The sequence below is a fragment of the Ornithorhynchus anatinus genome, chromosome X1, assembly GCF_004115215.2.
Source record: "Ornithorhynchus anatinus isolate Pmale09 chromosome X1, mOrnAna1.pri.v4, whole genome shotgun sequence".
Classification (NCBI taxonomy): Eukaryota; Metazoa; Chordata; class Mammalia; order Monotremata; family Ornithorhynchidae; genus Ornithorhynchus; species Ornithorhynchus anatinus.
The window spans coordinates 42,125,045-42,149,787 of record NC_041749.1 but is presented as its reverse complement, the minus strand read 5'-3'; the positions used below and the strand labels follow the sequence as shown (position 1 = coordinate 42,149,787).

Sequence of the window (24,743 nt, the reverse complement as noted above, 5' to 3'; positions counted from 1 at the left end):
TAGTGCTTACTGTGTGCAGATCCCTGTACTAAGCACTCGAGAGAGTGCAATAAAACATTAAACAAACACATTCCCTCCCCATAACAATAAAACTGCCCTCACTACACAGCACTGCTTTGGAAGCCCTTGGCATTTTGGTTTCCGCTTTGAGTAACTGTGCTGGGATGTGGAGATTGGGCGGGTGTAGCTGGGGGCACTGACGGGGAGATGATTTTCTTACAGGAACGCTGGTACACTGTTGATGGAGGACTTTTGTTGGCAACATCGTCTAACCCAGAGCCAGGCACCCAGTAGGAACTCAGAGGTTTACTGCCAGACCAATTAGGATTTGTCCAACTAAAACTGAGATATAACAGTGAAATTCTTAAATTGAATAACCATGGGGGTAAGCAGAATTCCATTTTTTTCTTCTTCACTAAAACAAGGTGGGAGAAATGGAAGTCCTTTACCCTGGGAACTGAATGCAATTATTCTTTTAATCTTACAACCCCCAGTGTCATTTACATTTGTAAAGAATGTCACATTTATATTCCCATATGGTCATGGAATGCATAATTTTTTTCCTATCAAATATAGACCTGTCCAGCAAAGATATTCTATGTTGAGCCTAGGAGAGCTAAGGGGGACAATTACCAGTTTAAAATAATAAGATCATGAAAATCCCTAAAAACTAACCCATCTCGTGATATTACCTGGTAGATATCAGACAAACTGCTGCTTCCAGAGTCACTAGCAATGCTGCATCCGGATTGACTAGAAGGGACATGGGTCACCTGTGGATGAGGATTGTCTGACAGGTGCATCTTGGTAAGGTCTGCTGGAAGCTGAAAAAGAAAATGAATAATCTAATCTCAATTTCAATGCTTGGCACTCCATAGTAAACTTGACAGTAGGAGTTCTTTTATTTTTAAGCAGGTTCTTATCTCAAGGACATTGGAGTATCTTACATAATCACCTCAAATTCTCAGTACCCAAAAACCAGGAAAGAAAAGAATCCTTTACAATGGAGCAGGCCCAGCTAAGGAGTGACCTTTTCTATCCAGAGAAGCAAAGACTTGGAAGGAGATAAAGTTGTCTTAAACAGGAATATTCAAACTACATACTTATTTTTTAAAATGCCCAACTGCTTCTTATAAGCCAATAAGGGTGGAAATCTTTTCACATATTTTTCCTGAGGCCCTACACCTCCTCAAATGGGTGGGAAATTTCGAAAACACTGCACCCAGATGAAATGCTTACTGAAGGCCCAATGATTTCCAAAAATGTTCTCGGACAAAACAATTATATATCCTCGATAAAGGAGTTAATTTGAAAATATGCCAGAGTAGACGCACTGATCCAAAATCTCAGGGGGTAGCTAGAAAAGGATATTCAAGAAATCTGAAACACTTGTTTCAAAAAATAAGGTTCGAACATTATATGCAGGAGCTCATGTTAAAATGCAGAACAATGAAATGGTCATTTTTCTCTATCTCAAGTTTGAAATTCCTATAGATTCTTGTGAGTGTAGATCAAAACACTGGGTCCTTTTTTGCAAATGAACACATTGAGGGATATCTCTGGAGAAGCAGAGAGACCACATGACTGAGAGTCAAGAGTCCTGGGCTCTAACCTGACCACCTCTTGCCTGTTGTGTGGCCTTGGGCAAGTAGCAACCTCTCTGTGCCTCAGTTTCTTCATCTGCACAAGGGGAATTAGGTTCCAGTTCTCCCTCTCAGATTGTGAGCTCCGCGGGGGACGAGGGCTGTACCTGGCATGATCGTACTGCATCTACCCCAGCACTTAGCACAGTGTTACTGTGTTAAGTGTATACAGTAAGTGCATGAATACCTTAGTCATTATTGTTATCAACCTCTAAGGTTTTGACTGCTTTACCAGAAAGTAAGGACCAAATATTTGTCTGGGGAATATCCTGAGAAATACCAATTTGTACAATTTTAAGTCCCACAGTTAATGGATTACACTGGAAAATGAGATGAACTTTCCATAATTCACAGAAAAGAAAGCTTCAAGGGAATAAATCAAAATTATAAATGTAGTACAAGGAGGTTGCCACATTTTCCCATCTACCAATCAATGGTATTTATTGAGTGTTTACTGTGGGTAGAGAAGCAGTGTGGCTCAGTGGAAAGAGCCCAGGCTTGGGAGTCAGAGGTCATGGGTTCAAATCCCGGCTCTGCCACTTGTCAGCTGCGTGACTGGGGGCAAGTCACTTCACTTCTCTGTGCTTCAGTTACCTCATCTGTAAAATGGGGATTAATACTGTGAGCCTCACGTGGGACAACCTGATTACCCTGTATCTACCCCAGCACTTAGAACAGTGCTCTGCACATAGTAAGTGCTTAACAAATACACAAAAAAACCCCAACAACCACTGTACTAATTGCAAGGGAGGAAGAATACAATAGATTTGGTAGATAGGATCCTTGTCCTCGGGAGGTTCCAATCTGGGGAGCTTCCAATCTGGGGAGCTTCCAATCTGGGGAGCTTCCAATCTAGGGAAAACAATGTATGATTCATCATTAGAGCTGATTTATTTTTATTTTTATTTTTTCAGCATGGGCAAGGAACAGACCATTGGGAAGAGGGTCACAAAGGCTATTTGCAAGCAGTTTGCCTCTTGAATGGCAGTTTTGGGCAATCATTTTTAACACTGCCACTGTAAACCAGAGGGGAAATTATAAACAGCAGGAGGCAACAGGCACCCTAAATCTAGTAGAAGAAAGGGAAAAATAACTAAGCCTTTTGTTAAGCTTGGCTGCTATAGAAACGGGCCATCTGAGGAGCCATTATGCATGCTAAAAAACATAATATAGATTTTCAAAATTAAATAACTCCCCTTGCTAGTTCTTTTCAAAGTGTACTATTAATAACTTAAAAGATGCCTTAGTACATTCCTTAGTTTGTTAAAACAATCCTTCATTTTAAAAGAAAGAGTGCTTTCCAACTTTAATCTTGCTTCTTTTGTAAATATTAAGAACATAAAACACCAGTAATGCTAACTTGTATTTTCCTAATGATAATAATACCAGTAATAATAACTGCAGTATTTGCTAAAGGCTTACTTTACGCCAAGCACTGTGCTAAGAGCTAGGGTAGCTCAAATGCAATCAGATCAGACCCAGTCTTTGTCCCACATAAGGTTCAGAGTCTAAGAGAGAATAGGCAGTCAATCTCCCTTTTACTGATGAGGAAACTAAGGCCTAGAGAAGTTAAGCCATTTGCCCAAGTTCACACACCAGGCAAATAGCAATTTTTTGATGATATTTTGTAACTGCTTACTTAACAGTGCCAGGCTTCCTTAACTCCCATTCTCTCCTAGACCCCCTCCAATCTGGCTTCCGTCCCCTCCACTCTACCGAGACTGCTCTCTCTAAGGTCACCCATGACCTCCTTCTTGCCAAATCCAATGGCTCCTACTCCATTCTGATCCTCCTTGACCTCTCTGCTGCCTTTGACACTGTCGACCATCCCCTCCTCCTCCATACCTTATCTCACCTTGGCTTCACGGACTCTGTCCTCTCCCGGTTCTCCTCTTACCTCTCTGGCCGATCATTCTCGGTCTCCTACGCCGGAGCCTCCTCCCCCTCCCATCCTTTAACTGTTGGAGTTCCTCAAGGGTCAGTTCTTGGCCCTCTTCTGTTCTCCATTTACACTCACTCCCTCGGTGAACTCATCCGCTCTCACGGCTTTGACTACCATCTCTACGCAGATGACACGCAGATCTACATCTCCGCCCCTGTCCTCTCCCCCTCCCTTCAGGCTCGCATCTCCTCCTGCCTCCGGGACGTCTCCACCTGGATGTCGGCCCGCCACCTAAAACTCAACATGAGCAAGACTGAGCTCCTCATCTTCCCTCCCAAGCCCGGTCCGCTCCCAGACTTCTCCATCACCGTGGATGGCACGACCATCCTTCCCGTCCCGCAGGCCCGCAATCTCGGTGTCATCCTTGACTCGTCCCTCTCGTTCACCCCACACATCCTATCCGTTACCAAGACCTGCCGGTTTCACCTCTACAATATCGCCAAGATCCGCCCTTTCCTCTCCACCCAAACGGCTACCTTACTGTTACGGGCTCTCGTTATATCCCGGCTAGACTACTGTGTCAGCCTTCTCTCTGACCTCCCTTCCTCCTCTCTCGCCCCGCTCCGGTCTATTCTTCACTCCGCTGCCCGGCTCATCTTCCTGCAGGAACGATCTGGGCATGTCACTCCCCTTCTTAAACAACTCCAGTGGTTGCCTATCGACCTCCGCTCCAAACAAAAACTCCTCACTCTAGGCTTCAAGGCTCTCCATCACCTTACCCCTTCCTACCTCTCCTCCCTTCTCTCTTTCTACCACCCACCCCGCACGCTCCGCTCCTCTGCCGCCCACCTCCTCGCCGTCCCTCGGTCTCGCCTATCCCGCCGTCGACCCCTGGGTCACGTCCTCCCGCGGTCCTGGAACGCCCTCCCTCCTCACCTCCACCAAACTGATTCTCTTTCCCTCTTGAAAACCCTACTTAAAAATCACCTCCTCCAAGAGGCGTTCCCAGATTGAGCTCCTCTTCCCCCTCTACTCCCTCTGCCATCCCCCCTTTACCTCTCCGCAGCTAAAGCCTCATTTTCCCCTTTTCCCTCTGCTCCTCCACCTCTCCCTTCCCATCCCCACAGCACTGTACCCGTCCGCTCAACTGTATATATTTTCGTTACCCTATTTATTTTGTTAATGAATTGTACATCGCCTTGATTCTATTTAGTTGCCATTGTTTTTACAAGATGTTCTTCCCCTTGACGCTGGTTAGTGCCATTGTTCTTGTCTGTCCGTCTCCCCCGATTAGACTGTAAGCCCGTCAAACGGCAGGGACTGTCTCTATCTGTTGCCGACTTGTTCATCCCAAGCGCTTAGTACAGTGCTCTGCACATAGTAAGCGCTCAATAAATACTATTGAATGAATGAATGAATAATCATAAGCTAATCAGGTTGGACAAAGTCCATGTCCCACAGTGGGTTCACAACTTTAATCTCCATTTTCCAGATGAGGTAACTGAGGCCCAGAAAAGTGAAGTGACTTGCCCAAGGTCACCCATCAGACAAGTGGCAGAGCCAGGTTTAGAACCTAGGTCCTTCTGACTCCCAGGCCAGTGTTCTATCCATTAGGCAACACTGCTTTTCCCAGGAAATTTGAACTAAGGCCTCCAGACTCCTGGTGCTTATGTGCTTTTCACTAGGCCACCATGATTTACTCTCATCTCTCCTTGCTCCAGGCCAGGGACCAAATACCAACTAATTCTTCCATAATGGTGCTGCATTCCCACATAATCCTATGTGACTCTATAATCATGCAATGCTCACTCTATTAAATGCCACGCTTATAGGCATTACCAGTTCTTGCTACATCACATCACGCAATATTTAAAACGGGCTATCGTTGTTAGAAATAATAATAGCAGTAGTACTTTTTAAGTGCTTTCTGGGTGAAGAGCACTGTACTAAGTGCTGGGAGAGAATATGGGAGAGAATACACAGATGGGAATTGAATTCGCTCCCTGCCCCTCGGGAGGCTCCCAATCTAAGAGTTTAGGTGGAGAGAAGGGGTTGAAGATAAACCCATCAGGAGTGATGAAGCATTGAAATCCAACACGAACAAATACACTGAATAGGTGCAAAGTCTAGGCAGGACTAGAATTGTCCAAGGGCCCTGTTTTCAGCCCTGGTCCAGTGCACAGAAGTCCTTTCCTTGGCAGGGATGGAGGAGTCTGAGGGGAAGAGAAGCTGCACTCCCTAACTTGCTAGCAGGGTCCTAGCCAAAACATGCAGTGAAAACATGCATTTATAGTAGAACTGAGGTGTACCTACAAATTTGCATATCAATCAATCCTATTTGTTGAGCACTTACTGTGTTCAGAACACTGTACTGAGAACTTGAGAGAGCACAATATAACAGAGTAATAATAATAATAATAATGATGGCATTTGTTAAGCGCTTACTATGTGCCAAGCACTGGGGTAGACAAAAGATAATCAGGTTGGACACAGTCTATGTCCCACATGGGGCTCACAGTCTTAATCCCCATTTTATAATTGAGGTAACTGAGACACAGAGAAGTTAAGTGACTTGCCCAATGTCACATAGCTGCCAAGTGGCGGAGAACCCATGATCTCTGACTCCCAAGCCCATGTTCTTTCCACTAAGGCACTCTGCTTCTTAACATATTCCCTGCCCACAAGAAGCTTACAATCTAGAAGGAGTTTACAGTGTAGAGGGACAAGTTCACAGTCTTGAGGGGAAAATTATTTAAAATCTACCTGAGAGCACCCTTAATAATATCCCATTTCTTGAAAAATATTATTAAAATTCTCTCTATCTCCTGTCATACTTCTGACATAATCTAGTAAAACATTTTAAAAATTCATTTCCCTTGAAAAATACACTTCAATTCATCCATTTGTTAAAGCAATTGTTGAGTTTGTTCTTGGGGTTAATAACAGTTGTCAATGTCAACTATCCAAACACATACATTTAGCTACCCTGGAATAATAATTATTATTATTATGATATCTGTTAAGTGCTTACTATATGCCAGGGACTGTACTAAGTGCTGGAAGTATTAACTGTTTATCCTCAATGGACTGGAGTCTTCCCATACTTTAAAATTCAAAGATGTAGGATTGTATGGGACAGAGGGTTGGCATTTGCTTCATTACCTACTGAATGGACATTTCTGCATGGCTGAATTTCTATTCACTGCAAGTTATGAAAAAGTGGGAAGACCTACCCAAGCCATAGCAAATGAACTGCTAAACCCAGATCCTGCACTGGCTCAACATTAAAATAGACAAAAACAAAAATAGGATCCCTCTCCATCTCAAGCCATACTAACTTTAATGAAACTGATAAATTAACACAATGAAAAAATGCCACGAGAAACCACGTTAGTAAACTGAAAGACAATGAATTTACCTTCATAGAAATGGAGAAAATTGGCCCAATCAATCCATAGTATCTACTGAACACTTGCTATATGCAGAGCACTGTACTAAGTGCTTGGGAGAGTACAATAAAAGGGAGATGGTAGCTCTGATCTCTATCCACCAACGACTTACAGTCTGTGTGGGAAACAGGCCTTAAAATAAATTACAAATAGAGGAAATAGAAGAGCATAGGATGTGTACAAGTGTTGTGGGGCTGGAGTGAGCATCAAAGCACTTAAGGGGTACAAAGCCAAGTGCTGAAGCTATGGGGAGGAGAGGGCAGATAGGGGTGATGAGGGCTTAGTCAGGGAAGACCTCTGGGAGGGGATGTGATTTGTGGGGGGGGCTGGAAGGGACAGTGGTTGTGGATGGGGGAGTGGTGGACTGTTGGACATGAAGTAGGGAGGGGGTTCCGGGCCTGAGGGAAGGCATGGACAAGGCGTTGGCAACGGGGTAGACAAGTTGCAGGTACAGAGAGTAGGTTGGCATTAGAGGAAAGGAGTGTGTGGATGAAGGTAATGAGGATAATTGATATTAATGTTTTCCATACTGCAAATTGTGCTGATTAGAGTACGCCAACTGAATATGGTCGTGAGATCACAGATACTTGCAGCCAGCTCTAAACTGCGAAATGCCTGTATGTTGCACTCCTTTGTCTCTGAAATTCAGGCTCTTTCAGAAGCAGCTTAGCCTAATGGAAAGTGCTCAAATCCCAGCTCTGCCAGTTGCTTAATGTGTAACCTTAGGCAATCAATTAATCAGTCAATCAACTGCACACAGTAAGTATTGTACTAAGCGCTTGGGAGAGCCCAACATAACAGAGTTAGCAGATATGTTCCCTTCCCTCATGAGTTTACTTTGATTTCCCTGTGCTCAGTTTCCTCTTCTGTAAAATGGAGATACAATGCATGTTCTCCCTCATAGTCTGAGAATGAGCCCCATGTGGACAGGCATTGTGCCAGACTTGATTAGTTTGGATTTACCCCAGTGTTTAGAACAGTGTTTGACACATATTAAAGGCTTCACAAATGCAATAATGATAATAGTAATAATAATCACAATGATTACAACTGTACTGGGTAACAATATTTTGGATATGCAAAGTCGATTCTATACAAATGGCATGTGGTTTGTTTATAGTGCCCAACCCTGCAAACTGTCTCCATTGGTAGTGCTTCTGTTACTCAGTTGATCATATTTATTAAGCGCTATTGTGTGCAGAGCACTGTACTAGGCATCTGTGAAAGTACAATACAACAATAAAGTGACAATCCTTCCCACAACCAGCTCACAGTCTGGCTTGGGGGATGGGGATTTCAAAGGAGAGTATAGAGGGCAATTAATCCACTAGATCAAGACATTAATAGGAATTCTGATCCCACAATCGATTGCCAATATTTGACTGATCTCGTTATGCCTAATACTCCAAACCTGGCTCAATGTTTGGAAAAGAGGATTCCACAATGAAGAGAGGAATAGCCAATTCACACGCTAAGGGTGCTAGCATTTGCTGGAGGTGGTCCCAGAAGCTTTGCCTGATGCCTTCTCTGGTGGCCCCACCCTGACACTGCCACCCCTGAAAGCCTTCTCGTCTCCTGTCAGCTGAAGCTAAGGAGTGGAGCCGCCACATCCATTCCCCTTTTGGACTTTTTCTAGGTCAAAGGAGTTCAACGATTAAGTTCAGGAATCAGGAAGTTAGAATTAAGAATTAAGTTCACTGCTCAGGAAGCTGTGGTGAAGAAGGTAATGGTGTCATCCTGATGGTATAGAGTCCACCCACGGGTGTACTGCTCGAGCAATAGAGAAGTGGTGTGGCCTAGTGGAAAAAACACGGGCCTGGGAGTCAGAAGTACCTGGGTTTTAATCCTGGCTCTGCCACTTGTCTGCTGTGTGCCCTTGGGCAAGTCACTTCACTTCTCTGGAACTCAGTTCCCTCATCCGTAAAATGGAGATTGAGACTGTAAGCCCCATGTGGGACATGGACTGTGTTCAATCTGATTGGCTGTATCTACCCCAGCACACATAGTAACTGCTTTAGAATTACTTTTTTTAAAAAAAAAAAGTGCACTACATCCAATATAATGAAGGGCCAGATCTGATTCCCGAGCCATAGGTTCCTGATTACCATTCTACTGTATTCATTTTATATTGTTTTCCTCAGAAACACACCTCCAGTATCATGTGAAAAACTGTTGACTTTTGTTCTTGTCACTTCCCCAGAGCTTACTGCTTGCAATATTGTATCCTGGGCTTAACCTTTCCCAAAGATATTTAACTTCTGTAACTTTATAGGACACAGTGAATGAAACAATGTAAATGTCCCAAAAATTAAAATTTCCTGTTGGAAAGTGACACCCTGAAAACTACATTAAGGCTTAGTTAAGGCAAAGTTAAGTTCTCTTATTACCAAATTTGAGAAATGAATTCTAATATAAATCCACTGCAAAAGAAAAAAAGCTTAGGATAATGATCAATCTTAACTTCACCCGACGCACCTCTATCTAAACTAATTAAATCCCTCCAAACATTTAAGCCATTAAACTGGCAAATCCTATTCATTTATTAAAAATAAAAGCCTTATGAAGAAAAAAAAATTGAATCGATATATTAGAGAGCTAGAACATATTATTTTGTATGGGAGATGGCAATGGTATCAGTGGAGATGCACTTATTTCAAGAAAGATTTAACCCACAGGAAAACTATACTTTTTAATGGTATTTGTTAAGCACTTACTATGCCAGGTACTGTTCTAAGCACTGGGGGAGATACAAGGTAATCAGGTTGGACACAGTCCCTGTCTCACACGGAACTCAAAGTCTTAATCCCCACTTTACAGATGAGGTTACTGAAGCACAGATGTGAAGTGAAGTGATGTGCCCAAGGTCACATAGCAGACAAGTGACGGAGTCGGGATCAGAACCCGGATCCTTCTGAATCCCAGGCCTGTGCTCTATCTACTAGGTAACATTGTCAAACTTCTTTTGCGTTATTTCGAATCAACACTGAATTGCATTCATCTCAAAATGCAATTGGGTTACTTTGGGCATGCAGCTCAAGTTATTAGATGGAAGATTATATAAAATAGACTGACGGTAGATGCATACATTAAAGTCCATATTTAAAACTTCAGATTTCCAAGATTTAACTATCAACTGTAAAAAGAGGAAAAAGAAACTGTTTCACCGAGCTTGATATCCTGTCTAGAAGAAAACTCCTACACTAAGGTCAGACAAGGAAATGCAAAACAACCCACTGGCCCAAAGACTTTTACTTCCTCCATAATCATTCAAAGTGGGAAAAAGATAGCAGAAGCCTGCTAAACTATACTCCCGAAGGGGCTGTGTTTAATTTCCTCCTGAGTATTCTCTCCCAGAATTTAGTACAGTGCCTTGCTCATAGTAAGCACTTCATTTAATCAATCAGTGGTATTTAATGAGCACTTAAAGTGTGCAGAGCCCTTGGGGAGAGTAAAATACAACAAAATTATTGGACATGTTCCCTGCCCATCACGAGCTTACCATCTAGATGACCTTATAGCTCTATTAATATTAACAGTACTAATAAATGCTATTACTATTAACACACACCTTTGTCTCTTGGATGGACTGGCCTCCCAATTTCTGGGACTAACACTAATGATAATATTAATAATGGTATTTGTTAAGTGCTTACTATTTGCCAGGCACTGTACTTACTAAGCACTGGGGTAGATAGAGAAGCAGCGTGGCTCAGTGGAAAGAGCCCGGGCTTGGGAGTCAGAGGTCACGGGTTCGAATCCAGACTCTGCCACTTGTCAGCTGTGTGACTGTGGGCAAGTCACTTAACTTCTCTGGGCCTCAGTTACCTCATCTGTAAAATGGGGATTAACTCTGAGCCTCATGTGGGACAACCTGATTACCCTGTATCTTCCTCAGCGCTTAGAACAGTGCTCTGCACATAGTAAGCGCTTAACAAATACCAACATTATTATTACAAACAAATCGGGTTGGAAACAGTCCCTGCCCCACTTGGGGCTCATGGTCTCAATCCCCTTTTACAGATGAGGGAACTGAGGCACAGAGAAGCAAAGTGACTTGCTCAAGGTCACACAGCAGACAAGTGACAGAGCTGGGATTAGAACCCATATGAGAAAGGATCTCACAATCTAGTGGTTCAACCCAGACATACTGATATGAAGGATGATAGACTAATATGCCCAGGTCTACTATTATTATGGGGTTGAACGCATTCAGAACATATGACAGAGCGTTCTCCGTGTCCAAAGCCACGCCCACAAACTATTTCATCTGACAGTACTGCTTCCTGCTCCCAAGCAGGCTTCTGTTATCGTAGGGTCATACCTCTACACGAAATGCATACTGAAGTCACATGTCTGGTGGCAGAACTTAGTTTACCATAAAATTCAATAAAAGTCTATGAGACTCTCCATATGGCACAGAAAAACTCTTCGAAGGGTTCTTTCTTTGCAAAATAGGATGGTAAATATTTTCAAAAATGTTAAGAGTTCATCCTCATTTCTCCTTTGTTTATACAAAGATTATGATGTTCCTACAAATAAAATATCAAAGATCAACCAGTTGCTTTCGAATGGGAAAAACAAAGGAAAATGTGAGCTTTCCTATGTTTATCAAATTTCACATACTTTTTTTTAAACAGAAATGTGTTATAGTGAAAAACACAGACTGATACAGTTCTGAACTGCAGCCTTTCCAACAGCTTTGAAGCCCTCAATCACCTTGCCCTCCTCCTACCTCACCTCACTGACCTCCTACTACAACCCAGCTTGCCCTCCTGGCTCCTCTAATGTCAACCTACTCACTGTACCTCCATCTCGTCAATCTCACTGCTGACCACTTGCCCACGACCGGAACTCCCTCCCTCTTCATATCCGACAGATATCACTCTCCCCGCCTTCAGAGTTTTATTGAAGGCACATCTCCTTCAAGAGGCCTTCCCTGACTAAAACCTTCATTTTCTCTTCTCCTGCTCCTTCTGCATCACCCTTGCCTTTGGGTCTGCTCCCTTAGCCCCACAGCACTTATATACATATCCACAGTTTATCTCTTCATATTAAAGTCTGCCTCCCCCTCTGGACTATAAGCTTGTTGTGGACAGGAAACATGTCTACCAATTGTCTACCAACATATCTGAGAAGCAGCGTGGCTCAGTGGAAAGAGTCTGGGCTTGGAAGTCAAAGGTCATGGGTTCGAACCCCAGTTCTGCCACTTGTCAGCTGTGTGACTGTGGGCAAGTCACTTAACTTCTCTGTGTCTCAGTTACCTCATCTGTAAAATGGGGCTTAACTGTGAGCATCACGTGGGACCTAATTACCCTATATCTACCCCAGCGCTTAGAACAGTGCTCTGCACATAACAAGTGCTTAACAAATACCAACATTATCATTGTACTCTCCCAAGCACTTACTACAATGTTCTGCTCAAAGTAAGCACTCAATAGTGTACTCTCCCAGTGTTCAGTACAGTGCCTGGCATATAGTAAGTGCTTAACAAATACCTTTTTTTTTAAAAAAAAAAGAAAAGGGCAAGATTTTTAAAGAATAAGCTGTTTACAGTATGATCCAAGATATCTGGCCCCTCCTGGGACATGCTGCAACATAAATCCACCAGACAATGGCATGATTGGAAGACAAATTTTCATGAAAACAAGGTGTTGAGGCAAAACAATGATACACATACACAAGGTAGGTGGCAGGGGGTTGTAGAGGTCATTCCTGGAACTATTTGATATTTGCATAAACGTGGCTGATGAAAAAATACTCTTTGCTCCTGGAATCCAGTTGAGAGAACTTGTTAGCACTTTCGGGAATCAGAAAAGAAAATGACAATGATGAGCTTGAACAAAACTAACTATATTCAACAAAGGTAGATTCCATTTTTTACCAATTAAGAGTAATACTCCTTGATCACTTACTGTATATAGAGCCTTGTATTAAGCACATGGGAGAAAACAAGAGAATCAGTAGACAAAATCCCTGCCCTAAAGGAGCTTAGGAGACACAATTAAATTACAGATCGGAGGAAGTGACTGTAGAGGAATGTTCATTAAACGCTATGGGGTGGTGTGAGGATATAAGTTTATAGGTGGTGTGGAAGTGCTGGAGTAGCAGATGGTGGCAGGGTGGAGAGGTGATAGAGTGGGTAGAGGAGAAATTATACAGAAAAGGCTTCGGGAAGGAGATTTGACTTCAGAAGAGGTCTGAAGATGGGAAAGAATTCTGAAGATGGGAAAGAACTGTGGTTTACCTGATTTGCAGGGGAAGATAGTTCATGGCAAGGGGGGGATATAAACAAGAGTTTGGGGGTGGGAGAGATGACAATAAAGCACATGAGGATCAAAGCATGTAAAGTGAAACACAGTAGGAGAAAAGAGTAGATAATTTGTTTTGGACAGGGAACATGCCTACTAACTCTGCTGTATTGTACACTCCCAATCACTTAGTACAGTGCTCTACACATAGTAAGTACCCAATAAATATCACTGACTGATATGAGAGACATTAGACTCTTTAGATGGAAATCTCATTATTATTATTAATGGTAATAATAATAATAATGATGTTGGTATTTGCTAAGCACTTAATATGTGCCAAGCACTGTTCTAAGTGCTGGGGTAGATACAAGGTATGCTGGGGTAGATACAAGGTAATCAGGTTGTTCTACATGGGGCTCATATTCTTCATCGCTATTTTACAGATGAGATAACTGAGGCACAGAGAAGTTAGCTGACTTGCTCAAGGTCACAAAGCTGACAAGTGGAAGAGCGGGGATTAGAACCCATGTGTCTGTTGCCGAATTGTGCATTCCAAGCACTTAGTACAGTGATCTGCACATAGTAAGCGCTCAATAAATATTATTGAATGAATGTGTCTACCAACTGTTACACTGTACTCTGCCAACTGCTTACTACAGTGTTCTGCAATCATTAAGCACTCAATAAATACGACTGTCTGAGCACTACAAGAATCTGAAAGCCATCGGCAAGGAATTTCTGCTTGATGTGGAAAACCACTGGAGACTTTTTAAGGAGTTGAAAGACAGATGCAGAATGAAAATGATCCAGGCAGCAGAGTGAAGGGTGAATTGGAGAAGGGAGAGAATGGAGGAAGGTCAGAGAGGAGGTAAATGTCATATTGTCACTTGACTTCTACAGGGGCCTAAACCAGCATCATGACTTGGGATGGAGAGACAAGTCCATATTACAGACCACAATTGTTTTCTAATTATTATTAGTAGGAGGAGGAGGAGTGAGCCCCATATGAGACAGGGAGTGTGTCCAACCTGATTAGCTTATATCTATCCCTGCGCTTAGAAAATACCTTGGCATAAAGTAAGTGCTTAACAAATACCATCATTATTATTATTAGAGTAGTAATAGTAGTAGTGAGCCTCAGGTGGGACCGGGATTGTGTCCAACTTGATTAGCTTCTATGTACCCCAAGGCTTAGAACACTGCTTACCAAAAACCATCATACCATACAATATTACAGACACCTTCCCTCCCCACAACCAGCTTACAGTCTAGAGAGGGAGGCTTATGCATCAAGATGCATAAGAATATTGAATTAAGATATGCAAAAATAAAGAAACTGGGGAAAGGCTTCCAAAGAATTGGTTAATTGCCTTAAACTGGGTACCCTTGTTTCCTTCATCAAGGGGGAAAAAGATGGAGAGAGCCAACTGCTCAAACTACCATGGGAACTTGATACTCTCCATTCATTCAATCGTATTTATTGAGCACTTACTGTGTGCAGAGCACTGTACTAAGTGCTTGGAAAGTACAATTCAGCTACAGAGGCAACCCCTACCCAACAACGGGCTCACAGTCTAGAAGAGGGGAGATAGACAACAAAACAAGTAGAGTGGCATCAATAGCATCAATATGAATAAATAGAATTATACACATACAGACATCATTAATAAAATAAATAGAATAATAAATATGTACCTATATACACAAGTGCTGTGGGGCAGGGAGGAGGGTAGAGCAGTGGAAGGGAGTAGGGGCGATGGGGATCCTAGACAGAGTCCTTCTGGACTCAATACTTAGTGGCGTACATCCAGAAATCATCATGAAGGTCCAGCGTTTGGTGGGTCACAGGAGACGAGATATTTGCCATACAGTGAATATGGGAAAAATACAGTGCACAACATCAAGACCTCCACACAGTTATAAAACCATATGACATTCATTCAGTCGTATTTATTGAGTGCTGACTGTGTGCAGAGCACTGTACTAAGCGTATGATTAGTAAAGCTGGGCACAGTTTACTGTGAAAGTTTGATTCTTCCAAAACTGCATCAGGAACAGCTCCACTACTACTAAGGACTGAAGATTACTCCAAGATGACATGCTCAGCGTGTCAGGATTGCATAAACTCTGATATAGCAGTCAATTTATCAATAGAATTTGAGTGCTTACTAAGTGCAGAGCACTGTACTAAGCACTTAAGAGATTACAATACAACAGAGTTAGCTGATACATTCCCTGTCCATAATGAGGATACAGCTTAGAGACAGAGAAGACATTAATATAAATAGGTAATTTATAATATATAATTTAAAGATATGTACCTAAGTGCTGTGGAGTTGAGGGTGGGCCAAATAGCAAATGCCCAAAGGTCACAGATTCAAATTCATGGTTGACGCAGAATGGAGAGGCAGCTGGGGAAGAGGAGGCTTAAACAGGGAAGTCCTCTTGGAGGAGATGTGATATATTCTTTCTCCACTATCAGTGGAGTAAGGTAGGGCCATGTACACGGTTCAGTGCTGTTCAGTCTATTCATGGGCACATTAACAAACTGGGAACTTTATGTCAAAATACTATTCTGATCTCCTGAGACACTCAACAGGCTGAGAGCATCAACAAAAGTCCTTGAGGACAGCATTTCCTGGATACTGCCAACAGTGCTCTGGATGCCCACATTCAGGTCAACATACAATTAAGAACCACTTTTTAGAATAGGTGAAGCATTATGGATTGAGAAATAGTTTTAAAATGACCGAGATTAAGAAGCAGTGTGGCATGGTAGAAAGAACATGGGTTTGGGAGTCAAAGGATGTGGGTTCTAATCCCGAATCCATCACTTGTCTGCTGTGTGACCTTGGACAAGTCATTTCACTTCCTCTGTGCTTCAGTTACCTCATCTGCAAAATGAGGATTAAAAGTGTGAGCCCCACATGGAGCAACCTGATTACCCTGTATCTACCCCAGCATTTAGAGCAGTGCTTGGCACATAGTAAGCACTTAATACCATAATTATTATTATTATTTCTACCCATTTAGACTATGAGTCCCCTGTGGAACCTGATTATCTTGTATCTATCCCAGCACTTAGTATGGTGCCTGGGACACACTAAGTGCTTTAACCAATATCACGATTTATTATTATTTTTGTTATTAGTATTGAGCCCCATGTGGGACAGGGACTGTGTTCAACCTGATTAGCTTGTATCTACCCCAGCACTTACAACAGTGCTAGACATATAGTAAGTGCTTAACAAACACCATCATCATCGTATCATCTGCATCAGGAAACGGATAAAAGTTAGTATTTCTTGGAACATTCAAAGATGGGAGGCAGTGCCAATACATCAAAATTCAAACCAAACACAGGCAACTGTAGTGTCTGATAATAACAATAATAATAATAATGTTGGTATTAAGCGCTTACTATGTGCAAAGCACTGTTCTAAGCGCTGGGGGGATACAAAATGATCAGTTGTCCCACGTGGGGCTCACAGTTTTAATCCCCATTTTACAGATGAGGTAACTAAGGCACAGAAAGGTGAAGTGACTTGCCCAAAGTCACACAACTGACAAGCAGCAGAGCGGGATTCAACCCCATGTCCTCTGACTCCCAAGCCCGGGCTCTTTCCACTGAGCCATGCTGCTTCTCTAATCTTTACAGCCAGTGAGAGCTGGACCTCACTATAGCCCAGATCCACAAGATGAATGAGAATATGAGAGATTGATGGGGAAAGAGAAAGAGAGATGGAACATTAAAGCATACTGGGATTTGTATTCTTAGATGGTGAGCCCTGAGTGGGACTGATCCAATTAGCTTGTATTCACCCCAGGGTATAGCACATTGTAAACACTTAATGAATACCACTATTATTATTCCCTAGCCAGGGGTTGACCTTCGGAAGGCAGGAAAATGTCTTTGAATAAATTACCTACCACATTCGACCTCTAAAAGCAATTCCACCAAAGTGCCAGTCCTAACATTAAAGATCAAGTATAATCTCAAATTCAGGAATCCTGATAGACCACTAAAATCAAGGCAGTGCTGACCACATCACATCTCTGCTAGGAGAGGCATGAGAATATATGACAGTGAATCAGTCAGTAGTATTTGAGTGTTTATTCTGTGCAGGGCACTATACTAAGCATTTGGGAAAGTAAAATGAAGTTAATAGACAGGGTCCCTGCCCTAACAAGGAGTTTACAATTAAGCAGATAACCGAACTACTCCACGGCGGAGCTGAAATGAGATCCCTGCAAAATTCTACAATTAATAGTATTTATGGAGCACTTATTGTGTGCAGAGCACTCTACTAATCATTTAGGAGACTACAATACCACAGAGTTGGCAGACACATTTACGGCTCACAATGAGCTTACAGTCTACAGAAAAAGGGTGGAGAGAAAAAAATGTTTTAAGAACTTTAATGGAACAAAGCCTCGATATGTGTGGCGGAGCAGTGGAAAGTTGGGAGAGTCAATCACTGGTATTCACTGAATGCTTATTCGTTCATTCAATAGTATTTATTGAGCACTTACTGTGTGCAGAACACTATACTAAGCACTTGGAAAGTACAATTCGGCAACAAATAGAGACAATCCCTACCCAACAAGGTCTCACAGTCTTGTGTGTAGAGTTCTGTACTAACTGCTTGAGTAGGTACAATAGAATAGTAGATTTGCCCTCAAAGAAACAATTCAGACTAGGTATGGCGCCATTAGAAAAGAGCTATCTTGAAGCAAAGGTTGTGACAGTGAAAGAAAAGCTCATTGTGGGCAGGGAATGTGTCTGCTTAACTGCTGTATTGTACTGTCCCAAGTGCTTAATACAGTGCTCTGCACACAATAATTGCTCATTTAATGCGACTGAAGGAAGGAAGGAATGAATGAAAACAATTCCAGGCACTAAGTCAGCACAAAGAGCAGACTTTACATTCAATGAGAAAGATCTAGTCAGTCACTCCTGTAATTAAAATATTGCCATCACTACCATTCTCTTCAAATCTGAATGAAGGAGCTTTTTTCTTTCTTTTTTTTTTTGCTTCAAGCAATTCCAGTACTGATGAGGATCCGCAGGTGTCTGTCTTCTGCTTAACTTTCAATAGTGAGAGAATGGACACAAATTAAAGCCATACTGATTAGATTAGGCCCAAGGTAAAACTTACTGACTGGAAGGGCTATGAGACTAAAATGTATCATCTTGGACAAAGGTGGCTGTAAAATTTTCTTTCCTTGAAATGTTAAAGGTCAAGAAAGGCCCCCTACCATATTTACTGGATCACAGGACGACTCTTTGGGGGAAGAAATCAGAGTACAACCTCACTGTGTTTGTTGACAGGGGACAACACAAAATGGCTTCGGGGCCATCCTTGATGAACTCCCTCATTTCTAGACTGGGCAGAGTTGCCTGAAATGGCCCCCATCACAAAGATTGCCCCAAGGTTGGGGCTGCAGGCAAAAGTAGCCTCTAATGTCAGGTCTTAAGAAGTAGTGTGGCCTAACGGATAGAGCATGGGCCTGGGAGTGAGAAGGACCTGGATTTTAATCCTGGTTTTTTAATCCCGCTCTACCCCTTGGTTGCTGTGTGACTTTGGGAAAGTTCCTTCACTTCTCTGTGCTTCAGTGACCTCATTTGTAAAATGGGGATTAAGACCTTGGGACATGGACTATGTCCAACGTGATTACCTTGTATCTACCCCATTGCTTAATATGGTTCCTGGCACACAGCACAGAGATGATCTGTCACATATGAAGGAGGGCATTGTATGTGAGAGAGAGGACACACGCATGGGACTGGTGGTGAGACAGACAAGACTGAGGTACAGTGGGTAGGCTGGTGCTTGAGAAGTGAAACAGATGCAGCATCTCTAGAATCCACCCTAACCTCCCCATCCAAACTGCTAGCATACTGACCCAAGCCCTCATCCTATCCCACATTGACTATTACATCAGCCTCTTCACTGTCCTCCCTGATTCCCGTGTCCACACTTCACCCTGCTGCCTGGATCATTTTTTTCTAAAAAAAAAGCCATTCAGTCCTTGTCTCCCCATTCCTCAACAACCTCCTATGGTTCCTGATCCATCTCTACATCAAACAGAAACCCCTTAACATTGGCTTTTAGGACCTCAACCAGCTCTCCCCATCCCAGTTTACCTCACTGATATACTACAGACCAATCAATGGTATTTGAGCAGTTAGGAGGCTACAGTTCAATGGAGTTGCTTGACAACTCCTGGCCACAAAGATTTTACAGCCCAGAGGGGGAACTGTTATTAAAATGAATTACAGAGGGGGGAAATAGGAGAAAATACAGATGTGGAGCCCTTTGGAGTTGAGGATGGAGTGAATATCAAGCGCTTAAGGGGCAAGGAGATCAGCAAGGACACTGATGCAGTAGTAAAGGTGGAAGAAGTGCGTGGGTCTGCATGGTGGCAGTTTGGATGGGGAAGAAGGGGCAGATTCTAGAGATGTTCTGAGGAAGAACTGTCAGGATTTGGTGACATACTGAATATATGGGTTGAAGGAGAGAGATGAGGCAAGGATAATACCAAGGTCAGAGGCTCATGAGGCAGCAAGGACAGGAGTGTCTCTAGTGATGGGTAATCTGGGTGGAAGACAGGGAGTGGGTGGGAAGATGAGGAGTTCTGTTTTGCTCAATAAATACCACTGATTGGTTTATTTGAAGTACACCCCTACCCAGAGGTAAGAAATCAGATTGTGAGACCTCATATGCTCTCTGCCTCCCCTAAGATTCAGTTTAATTTAAAAGCTTGGATGCCAGGAAGACACTACTGAATCCTTGGATGAGGGGAAAAAAATGCACAACATCACACATGCCACTTAGAATATTTCCTTCTGAAGCCAAAATATATAAAAGGATCCCAGGAACTGAACATCTTTACAAAAAAGGCAGCAATCTCCCCGCATCCAATTTCTACTGCTCGTTACATGTAACTTGAACGTTCCCTCTTAAGCCCCAAACTCAAAGTGTAAAAATGTTCAGTCATGGAAGCTTTGAAGAATCAATCAATGATATTTATTGAATGCTCACTATGTGAAGCTATCAGGAATACATCAAACCTAAAAAGATAAGTCACCTAAAACACACACCCATGTTAAGGACACTAAACCATCTCCATTTCCTATTCCCTGGCACCAGCCCTCTGGAAACACTGCACCAACAAGATGGTATTGGAACTCACTGGCTCACCCTGATTTCCAGGCCAGGCCAGATTTGGAATGGGGAGGGCCCAAGATGGACTCTATTCACAAGATGTCCTGTAGCAGCCCTGGGGCCAGGGGTTGCCTGTTCTAAGAAGCAGAGAAGCAGCATGGCATAGGGATAGAACACAGGCCGGGGAGTCAGAAGATCATGGGTTCTAATCCCGGCTCTGCCTCCTGTCTGCTGTGGAACCTTGGGCAAGTCACCTCACTCCTCTGTGCCTCAGTTATCTCATCTATAAAATGGGGATTGAAATAGGGAGCCCCATGTGGGACAGGGACTGTGTCCAATCTGATTTGCTGGTATCCACCCAAGCGCTCAGGACAGTGTCTAACACACAGTAACAAATACCACAACTGTTATTATAAAATACTATGGTGAGGATTCCAGCAACTTGGTACTAACTCACTAGAACTCCCTTTGGGAGACAAGAGGGCATAAGTAGAATATTTAACCCAAAATTTTCAAGTTTCTCTCAAGTGATACACTGAATTGCTTTTACATTCCTTAAGTGCAATACCCTCTATGTACATAGGAGGGTGGAAAGGCAAGGCAATATTGAAATTTGAACTGATAAACAAAAGGAAAATCCCTATAAATCCTGTATGGCTTGCGCTAGTCACTAAATACATTTTCACATTGTTCCACAGTGTTCATTCGACATATGGATTTGAATGTCCATGACTTAGCCCCATTTTGGGGCAGTCTACAGGTCTAGAGAAAAAATTATGTCTTGACAAACTTCTGATGGAAGAATATAGCTATGAAAGGTCATGGAAAAAAACATTTACCCTAGGAAAAAGCCTCACAAAAAAAATGCTATGAAATATTATCAATCAAACCATGGTATATGAGTGCTGACTATGTTCAGACCACTGGGAAAATTGAGTTCACTCACTAGGCAATTTAATTTTCCCAAGCAAAGTGAACTATCGAAGATCCTCACAGATGACTGCTTTTTAAAATGACCACTGTCTCATTAAAAGCACGAGCAATTACAATGACTTCAGAGATATGGTTCCCCAAAATAACTGTCCAGATTTCCTTGGGCAATCTATTTTTTAAAGTCATTTAACTATTATTAGTTTTCCATTCTTGAAAATTAAATTGGATAAATTAACTACCCAGGAATTTCAGTGATCTTAAATAGGACAAAAAGTGAAGAGCATCAAAAAATACAATGTCAAAAAACTTTATCTTTAACCCAGACCAAATATTCACTCAAACTCTCTTCCAGATGGCTTCAAAATCTATTTTCCATAGGCTTTCTAGCCTTAACTTAAAAAGGGAAGGAAATGTGTCTGTTCAAATGATGAAGGAGCATCTAGTACTTTCATGAGCAGAAGGCCATCTGGTGGTGGTGGTGAAAATGAAGAAACAAAAAGTTTGGCCCATAACCTTAATATTGGAATCTGTGTGTATTTTTGCATGCCGTACAGAATGATGAAGGTTTCTAAGAATTAAAAGATCAGTCTATTTGCCACAGAAGCAATGAATAGGAAATCTTTCGAAACCCATCTTCCCCTAATACATGTAATACCCTTCATTATAAACTAAAAATATGGTCTTTTCTTTCCTTGGTCACTCATGCCAAACATGTATTTTAAAATCATTCTACAGCTAGTGGCTCTGTGATGGAAACAAGAAATTCAAAAATAAAAACAAAAAACTCAGAGATATCAATGTTTTAGGTAACACTTGTCTAAAATAGCATTTATTCTTCATCCTTTTGAAATAAAGCATTAGAATTAGTATGTTGGGATCGTCCTATTAAAATACAGAAATAACCATTCACTAACGCAATGGGACCATGTTAAAACAAACCCACTTATATTACATTTTAAACAAGACCAGTTCAATTTGGCCGCTTCATATAATTGTATCAGAAACCAAACCAAAAATAACAGGCACTCTTAGAAAGAAACACATAAATTTTATTTGGCTTTAAAACCCAAAGTACCATTTAGATCATTTACTAAATGGATATAAACCTGGTGGCACAGAGCTAGTGTCAACTGCTAATTAGATGATATGTAAGAATACTAGCGCAACATTCCATGTTGAGCTCTTCTACAGACTGTTTAGTTAATTGTCTTGGTATTGCTTTTCATCAGTCCTCCAAAATAGAATACAAACAATATGCAATGTCTACCTCTAAAGTCACAATATATTTCACATCATTTGAAAGGCTACGTGTAAGCCAGTAGAGCTATATGTGGCAGATACCAATTTTAGTTCTATAAAGTAGAACTCAGTTGCATGGTCGCTCAATTCAGCTTGAGAAATATAAACCTTTCACTAGCATGAAACATCACCATTTATCATGAGAGCATTGGGCACCAAACAGTCGTAGCCAAATTCTGAAGATGTGATATGCTGGGAATATTTATTTGGTCTACAGTTTGACTTAGACCCATTGTGTTTGAGCTCCTCAGATGACTGAGTTAGGGGTTTTCCAAATTCCTATTAGGTGCAACTACACGTTCAAGAATTTCTTCAAAATGAAAGCCAAAGATGATTAACAGGGCCGGGGGTGGGAGGGGGAGGGGGATCTCTTAGTGGGAGGGAAGGGGGAGCTTGTAAAGTTTGGAAATTATATAGGGGTTTTTCACTGGGTACATTTAGAGTTTACATCCATTTCAAGACCACATTCAGCTTTTAAACTTAATTTTGAAAATCAGAAACCCAACCCTGGGACTAACCCGGTCTCAGAAAGCAATGACAATTACTTACTTTGGAGGCCCATGGCTGCAGGCAATTGGCATAACAGCGAACAAGAAAAGCCATTTCTTGGACTGGGAAGGAAAGTTTCCTTTCTCAAATAAAAGACACCCCGACAAAAACGTTAGCAAAATCTTTTCTGGATTTTCTTTATAAATCATAAGCCAGTGCTGTAAGAGGATGAAGACCTGGCTTCTTAGTTGGCCTTTTTACACTGACCGCCACTTCCTATTTCTCTTGAATCTGGGGGGGTTTGCAGTGTTGCTGTAAATAAGTCTCAATAATCCCCAACCAAATGTTCCAGGTTTAAGCGTGGAAATTCACGTTGAGATATTTAAATACTTCGAGCTCTGAACATTCACATATCCACATGCTTCTACTAGCACCTTGCACGTACCTGGGTAGTCGTTACAAAATTGTTAATTCTAAAACTGACAATACAGGTACTATAATAAATATACCAGGTTTGAAACCCCAATATCCTCAAATCCTTGTGCTCTACAATACATTTAGAACAGACCGATCTTCCTTTCCACTTCCTTCAACTTATTCCGTGCTGTAGATTGAATCCTTCAATAATTCTTCCGTAGCAGAAGCAACTAAAAACTCCACGTCCTTTCAAGTTCCTTCGTTCTCCTGGACACAAGGTAGAAAATATATCCAACCGATCCTCAAACCGCCGTGCAAGGATCTCTGCTCTAACAGGTTTGCACTGTGGAACGTCTCAGTCTCTGCAATCCAAATCCTTTTCCTTCTCTCCTTTGCATGCACAATTTACAACTCTGCAGTGTTGCTTCGTATTCTAATGCATCAGTAAGATGCCATGGTGAATCCAAACGGAGCTTTTTCAATTAAAAACATTTACGATGCACGCTACAAAACACAGATCTACTGTAGCCCTGACTGAGGGCTGGAGTCTCAATTCCTACTATCTCTCCCTGCTTCTCAGCAGCTCCCTGAGGAGAGGCTCCTATCGATTTGATGCTCCGCAGCAAGATGAAATATCTAATAAGGAGGAAAGAGAGTGGGAGGGGAAGGGAGCTAAAAGGATGACATCACCTGTATAGAAAGCCTTCAGAAACTGCATTAGATCAATTGGCTACTGTATCCGCAGATGTAGCCCACAGAGCATCTTTATTGACCTAATGCACATACATAGGCACACACACACACCCACACCCACACACTAAATGCAACAAATCAGAAGCCATTTATGTTCAACAAGATCTTTGATATTAATTTTGTTATTTTCTGACCACCACATACAGATTTCCTTCCAATATACTGAAATTTTTTTTTTTTTAATTTAGTCTGTGCCTTTATTCCTCCTGGACATTTTGTCTGATTTGTGGATTGCACTTAGGACTAGTGTTCAAATTTTCAACAGTTCCTGTACTTCTAAAGGAAAATAATTGGCTGCAGTAAAACAAATTCTTGCTTTCTTGGGCCATAAGGACTTTGTTACAGTTTCTTTTTTCCATTAAATTGTCCTTTTAAATGCATCACAAAATTCCTACTTATGAAACAGATGATCTGGCTAAATGCAATCTCAAAAATACTTTTTTTGAATGTACAAAGAA

The 24,743-nt window shown here is 41.9% G+C and overlaps 1 protein-coding gene across 15 annotated transcripts in view; it reads right to left on the bottom strand.

Annotated features, from left to right (window-relative positions):
• Positions 1–24,743, bottom strand: part of RAPGEF6 (Rap guanine nucleotide exchange factor 6) — a 287,050-nt gene that overhangs the window by 102,145 nt on the left and 160,162 nt on the right. For 13 of the 15 annotated variants that reach the window (XM_029050266.2, XM_029050275.2, XM_029050270.2 and 10 more), the window contains one exon: positions 693–824. In XM_029050266.2, the coding sequence (XP_028906099.1) occupies positions 693–824 (132 nt within the window). Of the gene's footprint in view, positions 1–692; positions 825–23,175; positions 24,141–24,743 lie in introns of those variants that run through there. The other 2 variants (XM_029050277.2, XM_029050279.1) reach the window with 2 other exon arrangements.